At 38.7% G+C, this 13,050-nt stretch overlaps 1 protein-coding gene across 3 annotated transcripts in view; it reads right to left on the bottom strand.

The window, feature by feature from the left end:
- The window catches only part of LOC146000234 (IDLSRF-like peptide), a 181,039-nt gene that overhangs the window by 31,920 nt on the left and 136,069 nt on the right, over nucleotides 1-13,050 (bottom strand). For all 3 annotated transcript variants that reach the window (XM_083137649.1, XM_083137648.1, XM_083137646.1), the window contains one exon: nucleotides 8,025-8,156. In XM_083137649.1, the coding sequence (XP_082993775.1) occupies nucleotides 8,025-8,156 (132 nt within the window). The remainder of the gene's footprint in view (nucleotides 1-8,024; nucleotides 8,157-13,050) is intronic.

Here is a 13,050-nt window from a genome sequence, read left to right as displayed (position 1 = left end):
ACTAGGCAACATACGCACCTCCTTGTAGGGAAGCGAATACTTCAGGATCTAATTGTCTCACTTTTATTGCCGGCGACCGTACATTCATTGTTACCACTTCACTTTTTTTGGCAAGTTATTACATTCCGTATATGTTTCCACAAATTTCAACAAGACATTTATTCATATAGATATTATGCACAATTGGGGGGTATTTATAACCCAAGCAAAAGGCCACAAACCCTTTTCTCTAGTTTCCATCGATTCTCCTTAATTATTCAAAGCAACGCGAGTGGCGCCACGAAAACATAGCGGTGAGACGAGCAATCGATACCACATCCTGTGTTTCCCCCGTGAACCTAAGGTTGTAAGCAGGAAATAAATTATTCAAGAGAAAAGGGCAAGGCTTCCGACAAGAATAAGTATCGTTAGCTATTCCAGAGAGGGGGGTAAACAAACGGGATCATAACGGAATTCTCTCCATTCAGATGGTTTCTTTAATGCAACTTCCAAGAGTTTCGCGCTTCTATGCAAATCTCTCTCGCAACCAAAAGAAACAGTTGAATATCGACCTGTTATGGCGAGATTTCTGACGAAGAAAGGAGTTTTATGTCCACATATTAAACCAGAAGGGTTGAAGAAATGTAGAATAATGATGGGTAGAATCCCGCGGGACGTTTATAAATCAACTTGGACCAATGTTTATGCATTTAGAGGGGAAATACTTAGGGACAGGAGCTTCGAGCGTTGGTAAAATTATCATATTCTACGCTGCTGCCACCTACTGGACGGTATGAAATTTGGCCCAGCCAGAGCAGTACCTTCTTGCAAGGACTGCGCAGTCTTCCTTTACAAGCAACGTCATCACAGGTAGGCCATAGATTGAAACGCCAGCGCAATCTGCCAAGTGATTTCACATATTGCAATTAAGACAGTGTACACTCCTGTTCAGATAAAGTGGCACATACTTAAGCTACGTAACCTTATAAAATGGGCCACTTCATGTGAACATGAATGTACCTACATACACTCGAAATACTACGTTCAAAATTATGTCAGTTTTCGGGGTGAATCTTTCTAGACGCACCCAAATGTCAACCGCCCATCCACGTAGTGCACACTCTGGACTGCATTTTGCAGACCAACGAAGCTCTGGCGCCTGGCCCTTCAGCCAGGATAATCCTCTGTAGTAATTTTGTCGTCGATTGTCCCTCCATCCACCTTATCGTATCACCATTCATCTGCATCGTCGCGATTAGCTAAACGTGGCAGAAAAACGACGTAAAGTAACAATCATTTATGCCAGTTATCCACCTATTCAACCATTTGGCAACTGTGATGAAGATACGTAGCTATCCATGACCTACCACTGATGACGTTGCATGATAGAGACTGCACAGGCCTTATTATAAGAAGAGACTGGCCACAATGGCTGATCAGAGATTTATCTGGAAGTGGGCTAACTTATTTCTTCAGAGTATGAAACTAGATATGTACGAATGTGTAATTGCAAGCATTTTTTCATGAAATTAATTAACCTTTTCCCAAATGCTAAGGAAATTCAAGCTATCCACTGCAGAACTAATTGCGAAGGGGATGCTCTAATTGTCATATCGCGTCACATGTCATTAATGTCATTAACATCAGGTATCATGACAGCATATCTTGCTGTAACTAATCTCAGAATGAAATAAAGGATCTGGTATTAGTATGCTTACATAAGTTTTGATATGTGGTCTGATCCCCTACTTATTTTTGCCTGATCCCCTAATTATTTTGAGCAGTGTATTTGGCTTGTTAGATTATTAAACTGGCTGGGCAGTCTATGGGACAGAGAACGCTGGTGGATAAGGCACAATCTTGGCTTCTGAGAAGCGAAAACTTGATTGCTTGTTGAGCGGGGCGGCACTCGAAAATGAAGTTCCTGAAAAAGGCGGTCACTTCTCATGTTGCCATTTACTATTTTATGCAGGAGTGTATGATCTGCCAGTCTATGTCTCTCTTGAGGAGTTTGGATATTTAACATTTACAGAAGGGTGGACTTTTGCAAGTGTTTTGTGGACGGAATTCGGTGACGAACAATGACCAGGAAGAAATTTAGGACGGGAATTTAGTCTATCTAAATTTGAGGGGCATTCCATAGACCAGATCGGAGAGCAGTAGTCAATTTTTGGTGAAACAAATTTGTTTCTTCAATCGACCGAGCTCTATGTATGTAACATAGAACTGGCTTTTTAAAGGTGGAAACCACGCACACGAAAATAGGACATGTGGAAGTGAAATCCATCGTATCGCACAAGTGTTCCGCCTTTTCTCCAGTGCAAATATATGTTAGTTATAGACACATAACACAAAAAGTTAAAATAACAGAATCAAGACTAACGTGTTTAATAAGAACGTAAAATTTCTAACAGTGTCAAACCATAACAAAAACGAATCAGTTCTGTTAAAAAAAACTTAATGAAATATGGAAGCATACCTCATATATTCCCGTTAAGTGGTTGCAGGGTCGAAATATCTCAACTTGAACATGAATCGTACACACACGCACGCGAGAGCGTATACGAAAGCAAATTGCGAATGTTACCTCGTTTCCACATTCCTACGATGTAGTTTGTTGCTTTTGGTAGCCGGACAATTGCCATGAACACATTTAGAAGTGAAAGGGCGGGTGGACAATTGCGATGCCATTTTAAATCTTCTATGGAATTGAAGGGTAACTGAACACCCCGTACAATACCTCTTACAAGAGAATTATGTGAAATATTGATATTTTCGGCTGGGAATTTGGTTCAGTAAAGTTTTTGAACATGGACTAGAGACAACAGACACATTTTGAAGTCACCCGTTTCCTCATATGTGCGAATACACTTAACAACTCTCTCGTCGATTTTAATGTCACGCTTCTTCCTTTTCTGACCTTCTAGATTAAGTTCCATCCGCATGTGCTTGATGTTGGTGTCTTCCGCTTGGCTCTTGAGGCAGGCCAGAACATCATGAATTTTTGAATGCGGTCATCCAAGCCACCTATTTATCTTGTTGTTCCAAACTTCTGCAGCATTATTAGTTCTGTGGCGCTTTTGGTTAGGTTAGGTTAGGTCCTGATCGTCGTAATTGTCCTACCATTAATTTGTAAAATGACCTTCACCATCAAAATCATCGCAATTGTCCGTGGTTTTGGCTTCATCGCAATTGCCCTAGATTCGTTGCATTTCACACACATACAGGGGGAAATTTACCACTAGGCTATAGCATAGGAGTCGCACAAAATTAGACGCTTTAGGAGCAGAAGTGATCACCATGGACTATTAAAATTCTTAGCAAAGTAAAAAATGTCAAGACCTCTTTCTTGATTTCATGAAAGTTCAATGAATAATTTTTAATCAATGTGCCTATATTTTAAAAAAAATACAAGTATTACTAATGCAGAGCATGCAATTAGTGGAAGTGCAATATGATGATAACAAAACTTAATAATAATAATAATGTCGGCAGGTTCTAAAAGATAGGATAGCCTAGGGACCAAAATTTCATAAATCCTCCCCCCCCCCCATACATAATTTTCTGAGTCAATAAGCTGGTTCTCGCTCCTGAACATGTAACCAAGGGTACCGGCTTTGATACCCGGTGCCATTCGACTTTAAACTGTAGGTCCAGTCCCAATTAGCCTTACTGTGCATAAAGTTGTCTTAAAACACCAAATGAATCAATCAATCGCCCCTGAACAGTTCAAAACTTCCGATTTGTGGAGGAACTCAAAAGCAAGAAACCACAGCCATAGCATAGGCAACTACAGTATAGCGTTCGCGTCAAATATCCACTGTAGGTATGTCAACATTTTTAGAATAAGGTATAGCCTACTACAATCCTGTATTCGTATTATAGCTGATGATTGTATAAAAAAAGTGACGACAATACCACTGACCCACCTGCCTGGTGTAGTCACTGTAAACGTGACGTAGACCTACCGTCATAACTTTCTTCCTTGTCGGAAAGAACAGGAGATGAAAACTTCCCCCTTTGTTTCTCTTGAACATTTCCATTATAACGCCTTCCGCCTGATTTCCCCGCGTGCAAAGAAATTATACAAACACTCCGGCAGCTTTTTTGAGTGATTTCCCAACGGATCGTCTCTCATAAATGTCTGAAACGTGCTGGAAGAACGATTCGAATCCTTGAACTCGTGATCTTTGCTCTGAAAGCACCCACGTTAGATTAGCAGGCCAGGTTTAGGGCTGTCAATAGGGTTACAAACTCTCCCGTATTTCCCGGGATATCCTGTAATTAGAGCTATTTTTATCCTCCCTGCTCCCGTATTGACATTCTATTTTTTCCTGCATTTTGATTAACAATCAAGATGACGACATTTAAACTTCCAAGCCAACTGCAAGATCTTGCACGTTTAAACTTTGGCGGGCGGAAGTGACGTCATATCTTGCAGTAGTTGATAGACGCTTAGTTCTGCAGCAGCAGTGGACAAAAAATTAGGACTAAGAAACATGAAATTTGTAAATTTTTATTCTGTATTTTTGACTTGTGTATATTAAATAAAATGTAAATCAATTATATTGTTTAATATTATCCATTCTACAAACATTTGGAAGAGTGATGACGCACCGCTAAAATCTCCCGACTCTACAATATCACCACAGGTTTTATAAATTCAGTTAGCAACCGTGAAGGTAAATAGAACGGCATGTTTATTATTGTGATTTAATGATACACGTGATACAGAAAACACAGAAACTGTACATGCTATTTTCAAGAAATGTAATGTATATTTCCATAAGCGAAATCGAAATTAAAAAATATATATATATTTTCACTGAATTTTAAAATTCAAGCAACAAGTGAAAGTTTTCAGGCGTCATGGCGACCGGGCATCTTGTATATTTCTACCCTTGAATATAATACAAATGAACAAAACAAATACGATAATTACGAGGGCGTGCTGAAAAGTAATGCCTCCTATTTTTTTGAGACGGTGTAGAGGCATTTTGGATTTTGAGCAACCATGAATTGTACTCTTCAGACTTTCCCCCTTCTCCAATCCAAGTTTCAAACTTCTATCACCAGGGGTTGCTTAAGTAGAGCGAGGAAAATGTCAACATGTAATCATACTATGTTGGTGCACCTGAAACTGCGTGTGGTGACAGAGTTTCTAACTGCAGAAAATGTGTCCCCCAATTGACATTCATCAGAGAATGGAGGATTTTTATGGCAATGAATGTGTAATGTCAGTACTGTATGATGTTGGGCTGTTCATGCTCACAATGAAAACCCCTGCCGAGGAACTCTTAACTCTCAAGAAATTCTTTGTCACACACGTTGAGAATTCCTCGGCAGGGGTTTTCATTGTGAGCATGAACAGCCCAACATCATACAGTACTGACGTTACACATTCATTGCCATAAAAATCCTCCATTCTCTGATGAATGTCAATTGGGGGACACATTTTCTGCAGTTAGAAACTCTGTCACCACACGCAGTTTCAGGTGCACCAACATAGTATGATTACATGTTGACATTTTCCTCGCTCTACTTCAGCAACCCCTGGTGATATAAGTTTGAAACTTGGATTGGAGAAGGGGGAAAGTCTGAAGAGTACAATTCATGGTTGCTCAAAATCCAAAATGTCTCTACACCGTCACAAAAAAATAGGAGGCATTACTTTTCAGCCCGCCCTCGTATATTTTTGTTAATATTGGAAGAATTTGAAGACGTTCCGAAGCAACGTCACGTGTGAAGTAGAACATTCAGTGGTAAGAATAATCTCGTACAGTGGTTCTCAAAGTGGGCGCCGCGAAGTGTTCCAATATTTTCACTGAAATGACACTTATTACAAATATATGCTTATTTAGTACTTTTTACATATAAAAATGTTTCTGAATTTGAAATATGTGTTTATTTTTTTACCTTAAGGCAAACAACCCAACCACACTAACTGAGCGTTGCAAGTGTTACGTAGATAGGCCTACATTCTGACTTGGGCGCCGCGGAAAAATCTTGAAACACTGAGGGCGCCGTGAAACGAAAAAGTTTGGGAACAACTGATCTAGTATAATCTACGAGGAGTGGCAAGAATCATCGATTCTCTTCAAGCCAAAGGCTGTGTCCGAAAGGTACAAAGTGCAGACTTGAAGTATGGTCTTGACGGAAGTGACGGCACTTAGTGTAGTTCGAAAGGGCCAAGTACACGAGGAATCGAGACCGCATCGGTGCAGGCTTGGTCACGTGCGACAAGTGGACTTGTCGTTCATTTGTTTGAAATCGCGGAGGTAGACAGCCTGGAAGTTGTTGGTTGCAGTTTTTCTAATGTGTGGAAATGTACGAGGGGGGCATCAAAAAGTTTGTGCAATCAAATGGAAGGAATGAACTTTGGACAAGTACGAAATCATGGTGGTATTAGGCCTTCTCCACATAGTCTCCATGCTTGATGACACATTTCTGCCAGTGATCTTTCACCTTGCGTAAGCCGTTTTTATAGAACACTGCATTTTGGGACTGAACCCACTATTTCACCTCGTCTCTCGTGTCAAAGTGGCGTCCTTTGAGTGGACGATTCATTTCCGGAAAGAGGAAGAAGTCACTCGGTGCCAGGTCTGGGTAATATGGAGGGTGAGGCAAAATGTCGTATCCTAATTGGACTGTTTTCGAAATGGATGCATGGGTAGAATGGGCTGTTGCGTTGTCTGCCAATAGCAGCACTCCTTTTGTGAGCTTTCCTCGCCTTTCACCTTCAATTCTTCACATAACCGAGCTAGGAGATCACAATAATAGTCACTTATGATAGTGTGACTCTGTGGCAGGTAGTCCGTCAGGATGGCTCCTTCACAGTCCCAGAAAACGGACAGCATCACCTAAGCGGCTGACCTTTGCACTCTTACCTTTTTGGGGGGCAGTGAGGAGCTGTGTTTCCATTGCTTGCTCATCTCCTTTGTTTGTGGGTCATAAAGGTAGATCCAGCTTTCGTCCATTGTAACCAGTCTGCTGAAAAAATCCTCTTCATGCAGCTCACAGCTTCAGTGCTGCTTCCTCTCTAGTCCTCTTCTGGAAAGGGGAGAGCAATCGTGGCACCCACCGTGCCGACACTTTATGAAGGTGCAGCTGGTGATGGATGATATTCCAGATGGACCCATAACTAACACTGATTACAGCCATCACACTTTCAATGGTGATCCTCCTGTCTCCCATTATCATCTTCTCCACTTTCTCCATCAATGTGGCATCATTTGTGAAGGACGGTCTCCCTGTCCTAGCGGCATCGGAAATTGGCATGTGACAGGTTTGGAACTGCCGTTTCCAGTTGCAAACCATCTCATAGGATGGGCTTCCCTCCCCGTACACTGCCTTCATTTCATCGTGAATTTGCTTGGCTGCTTTCCCCTGGAGATGCAGGAATTTCGTGACGCTCCGTGCCTCAATTTTGTCAATCATGACACCTTCCTTTATTCACGTGTAAAGAATGGATAGCAATAAACATCCAAAAAAGACAAAAAATTGTGTGCTTAACCTAGAAGGACCATTGTACAATACACATATCCGAGGGGTTTCTACTTTGTTTCCTTCCAGGAGATTGCACGAACTTTTTGATACCCCCTCGTATGTATATGAACACTTGAAAATCCTATGTGATTTCTTTTGTGCAGAACAAGTGTTTAAAATGTCGAAAACCAACGTGTCCTCGGTTATATCTACTGATGGTATTTGGCGCTGCAGTCGAAGTGCAGTTCGAGAGATTTTCACTTCTACTCCACGACTTCAAGACCGCACTGCGAGACCAATCTCGAAGTATGCTCGCTTCAAGTACGGTCTTGCATCTTTCGGACACGGCATAAAATGCTACGTCATTTATCCAGGTTTTTCCAGCATTCAACTGATGAGAAAGATCAGCGCCATATGCTGATCTATTCTTCACTTACAATATCTTTGTATGAAACATCCTCCACAAAGGTTATTGACAAAATTTTTATAATTTTCTACAGCGCTGTATAAAAATGTTCTTAGTGTTCTGAAAGGTTCCCCGTGTAGTAAGTATTTCTTACCTGCTGTACACAGCCTGGGATCTTCATCATAGCCGTTTGGACAGTCCGGTGCTCCGTCGCAGAGATATTGGATGGATATGCAGTTCCCGTCCTCTGGACATTTGAACGGCTCGTATGGATAGCAGATGTCATCTGCAAACAGAAAAAAACATATTCGTTACTCAGCAGTTACGACCCAATCATTAGTGTTGCCAACACAAGAACAATTAGCATGTGACTAGTAGTGTGAGAACATTAAGTACAATTTCCAAGCGTTATCTGTACTGGGACGGTGCAGCTATCAAATTTCTCATAAACTTACTGACCATCGAGTACTAATGTGTGGAATCAGTGCAGTTCTAACAAGTGAATGACAAAACAAATGAAATAGGAAAGGAGTACTATGAAAGTGTAATGCAATTTATCTGTAATAAATATTGTACTAGTAAGTACTAGAATGTGTAATGGGATTATATGCTGATGTCATTAATGCAAGAAGGGAATATTGTTGAAAATGAAATGTTGTATGGCTTAATTGTAACCCTATTGAGATAATAAATAATTATAATACAAAACATTGAAAAGAATATAAATATAATTGAATATCATTACACATGGAGCAGAGGCCTTGATAGCGCCATCTACCTGACATTATTGTGGCTACAGGCTTGTTCCACGAATTGCTTTTTCATTACATAAGATTGTATTTTATTTAAACCTTCTCTGGAAGCTTCATATTGACCAGGGCATTAAGTAGTTTACACCAGTCGTCTACCCTCTGTGGTATTTCAATATTGCACAGTTAAGCGTTAAGCAAAACTTCCTGATGTGTTGAGGCTACAGGAGTTTGATCAGGAAAATCGGTGGTCAGCTGTTTGCAATAAACAGGTAGAAAACTCACTATTCGGCATGGAGGATGAGCTCCATGGCCTGGGTTTTTAGAGGGTGAATCATACGTGTTGTCGCTTGCAGGAATACAAAACTTACTATCCATGGGCGTCGCCACAAATTTTTACGGGGGGGGGGGTCGGGCAAATTATAAAAGTTGAATAGCAGAAAAAATAACAATAAATATTATTATACAAAAATAAATATTATAAACTAATAAAAACAAATTTTATTCAAAATAATAATAATAATAATTATTAATATTATTATACAAATGTAGAGACTCGATCCACCAAACGAGTGGATACCAGCACAACTATTTTCCATTATTTATTTTACATTTTATGCAGTTAGTACCTGAAATGCATTTTCATGTTAACTTTTACACGTCTCGTTCAAGAAAAGGCTTTAAATGTTAGGGGGATTTTGTTTTCATAAAGTTTGTTGTGTGACCTCTCACCTACAACTAATTATTAGAATTTTGAAAACTGTTGGATGAAATAGTAGAATATAACCTTGTTCGTGTATTTTTCACTCAATATTTTCGATCCAATGAATTTTTACTTCGATTATTCTGTTCGAATACTAACTAAATGAACTTTTTCTGTTCTTAACAATACCAGTAACAAACTTTCGGATTTCTTGTATCTTCAATTGAAGGATGTCAATTTCGACCGACTAGTTCGACACCCCCTCCCAATGCCCATGAATTCTACACCTGCTGCTGTTGTAGCCATAAAGGAAAAGTGTGCTTATAAGAACCATGGCCTTGTTCTGTAAAGTATCTTACATTGAGGTAGGTCAAGGAACATAGGTTGACATGAAATTACGTCATTTAGGGATTTATTATTTTTAAAATGTTAGTGTTGTTAAAAAGCTTGAAACTTTAAGACTGACAAGTACATTATCTTTATTATATCTCCCCAACCATATTCTGTCTTTAAAACTATCACAGTGCGGCCATTTTCTCGAAAGAAGCATATATATTTTCACACTGTATCCCAGTAGAACATAGCTGTGCGTGTTGCGTTTTCGAAGGAACGGGAAACGGAACGGGTGATTCATTTATCTGTCGTTTTGGTGGGGGAAATTACCTACTGATAAGCAGGTCGCGTGACCTGCTGGGCAAATAGAAAGCTGTTCTGCGCATGCGCCACGAAGGAGAAGGAAGCGTCATACACGCGAACCCCTGTTGAGCGGAGCTGAAACCGTATTCATCTGTTGCAGTGTTGCTTCAACGGCATTACGAATTCCCCTAGCTTCGTGCACAAATTCCTCATTTTCAGTCCAGGAGATAAGTGCTGCAGACTAGGGGAGAATGGAACTCCATGTCTTATCAGGGTTTAGGGGTGCTTACTCCACCCCGATGTCATTTTTAGTCATGGGAAAGAGTTTTATATATGCTCTCGACCAGGCGAGGAACAAAAAAGTAATTATAGAAAATAGCATGTCTTCATCAGAAACATGGGAGACACCAGAAAATTTTATAAAGGGGTTAGACCATTGACAAAAATGAACAACAGAAATAATAATAATCAAATAACAATTATTATAAGTAACTGATAATAAATTATTACTTTACTGCCAATTTATTACTATTATTAATTTAAAAAGAATTACTAATAACAGCATCATTCTGGTTGGCTAAGACAGTTAAATATGTCAACCTTAGAAGAGATAAGAAAATTGAAAAGGAACAATTTTGTACAGAAGATATTGTCTTTCCAATTAGATAATGAATATTTTTTATTAATCTTGTAAACATCCTAAGTGAAATACGAGGAATATCTCAATTCTAATATCTCTAAAAAAGGCCAGAGGTTTAAAAGCCGAACTTGTGTAAAACTACAATATGGACTTATGATGACTGTAGGATCTACTGTATTATTTTATATTTATAGATTCAATGTTGTATCTCCTACTTTGACACAGTGATACACTTGCTTGCCATACCGTGCTCATCACTTAAATATTGTTATGTCCTTAGAGAGATTCTTTTATTCGATTCACCAGATAAATGATTATACAGCATAACTGTACCTGTATTGTTTTACAGTTCATACGGTTAATATTCTGAAATTCACAGTTATTCAATTTTTCTATCATTTCTTACATACTTCGTTCAAGCTATGAGTACATTTTAGTAAAGTTTATGCCGTGTGATGTCTCACTTAAAAATCTCAATTTTTGTAATGTTTAATATAACTTATTCTTTGTATTAAGTTAAATAATCTGACAACACGATGTTCTGTCTGGTTTCTGCATTTTGCACGTATTTTCTCCCATCTGACTTATTTTTTAAAATTTCTGTTGAAACACTAATCAACTGAACGTTATTTCCATTATGGACTAGCTAGATGAACATTAGTTTTTTCTCTCCTTCTAATTTGAAATGAATAATATCAGGGGGGGAGGGTTCCAACTCTCCCCTTTCACAACGCCCAGAAATGTTGCGCAGATGCTTCCAAAAATTTTATAACAATATTTACAGCAGATCGAAGCATTTCATACACTTATACTGTTTACATGTATTGTAGTGTAAAGCCCCGTGGACACGATTCAATGACAATTGTCGTTTAAAAATGTGGATACATACTTTATCATTGCATAAACAACCAGTTCATCTGCACTGCACTTCTGGGGTAGAGCTCGTTTCTGATTGGTTGGGTAGAATGATTGGGACAATGCTTCCATCTAAAGCGACAGAGGCGCAACCACGAATTATTGCCAGAATAAACGTGACAATAATCATAACAATAATAATATATTATTAATAATAATGCCATTATTATTATTTATTAGTAGTATCAAAGACATTATTATCCTCGTAAATCACGCAATCAGGGGATTGAAATCGCTGTTAAAGCATGTGTTGGAACAAAGAATTTCAAATATTTTTTTCAACACGTTCAATTTCACATTAGCTAATGATGGAAAACACGCACATTACCTGTACATTTGAAAGACAGAAAACGCATGATAAATGCATTCCGAATATAATTCTTTATATACGCATGACATGCATAACTGTCATGTACAATATTTGTTTTACACATAAATGGAGCAACATAAAATTAGAAAATACATATGCAACATGTTAACATTAATTGTGTACGTATTCAAAGATTTTTTAATACATACGTGTAACATACGTATATTATTTAAATACATTACATAATCAATTCATCCATCTCATAATAAACCAATAGCAAAAATTATTTAAATTGTTTCCCACATGTACGATGTACGGGCTCCTATTTCTCAAAACAATTGTTAGTGCATTTAAAACAAAACTGTTGAGCAGCAACAGTCTGAAATACATATTTGGTCTTACTTTTACTTCTGGTAGTTTACAAAGCATTACACAATTGATAATTAGATTCAATTCTTTGCAAATTAAAAAACTATCGAATAGGGTGGAAATAATTTCACGGGTCACCATGACTTTTTAAATATAGATCGCTCGGCATCCATGGCCGACACCCGCCGCTCCCTAGCTATGGCTCTGAACTTGATGAGACTAAGAAAAGCAGGCATTGCGATCGAAGGGAGCAAGAATATTTGACGAAATGTATTTGAATAAAATTTTAAATCGAGGGAGCAATTGCCCCTCTGTGTCGCCTGCAACTGCCCTTGGACGTCAATGTTTGCCAACTCTTGCTCCCCCCTAGAACTGATTTCCGTCCAAGGTTGGGGGGGATTAATGCCCTCCCTGCCCCTCCATGTGGTTGCGCCACTGTAAAGCGGGCCTTACTCTTAACAAAAATTCGTCAAAACTCTACGTGAACGAAAAAAAAAAACGTCCAAAAATATGTAGGAGACACTGTTAAAGAGAATATTTACTTACTGAATATATTATGCTTAAATTTTTAGAGAAGTCAAAGACGACTATGCATGTAAATTTATATCTATCTATACTCTATTTTGACAGTAAAATAGGTGAATGAATGTGACAGATAATACATATATGTTTTGATGGAAGAAGAAATGATAACAGTTAAATAGAAATTAGAGAAAGTATGAGAACGGGTCATAGATACAGTAAAAAGGAAAGAATGAACAATAAACGAATGAGAAGAAAATTTTAAATTCCGACAGTGCAAAGGTGCTGCTATCTATCGACCTCTTCGGCATGTGAAAAACGATTTTTCCAAACATC

This window comes from Lepisma saccharinum, chromosome 16, assembly GCF_977018435.1.
Source record: "Lepisma saccharinum chromosome 16, izLepSacc3.1, whole genome shotgun sequence".
Lineage (NCBI taxonomy): Eukaryota > Metazoa > Arthropoda > Insecta > Zygentoma > Lepismatidae > Lepisma > Lepisma saccharinum.
Note: the sequence above shows the minus strand (reverse complement) of the source record. Positions and strands in the feature narration are given on the sequence as shown.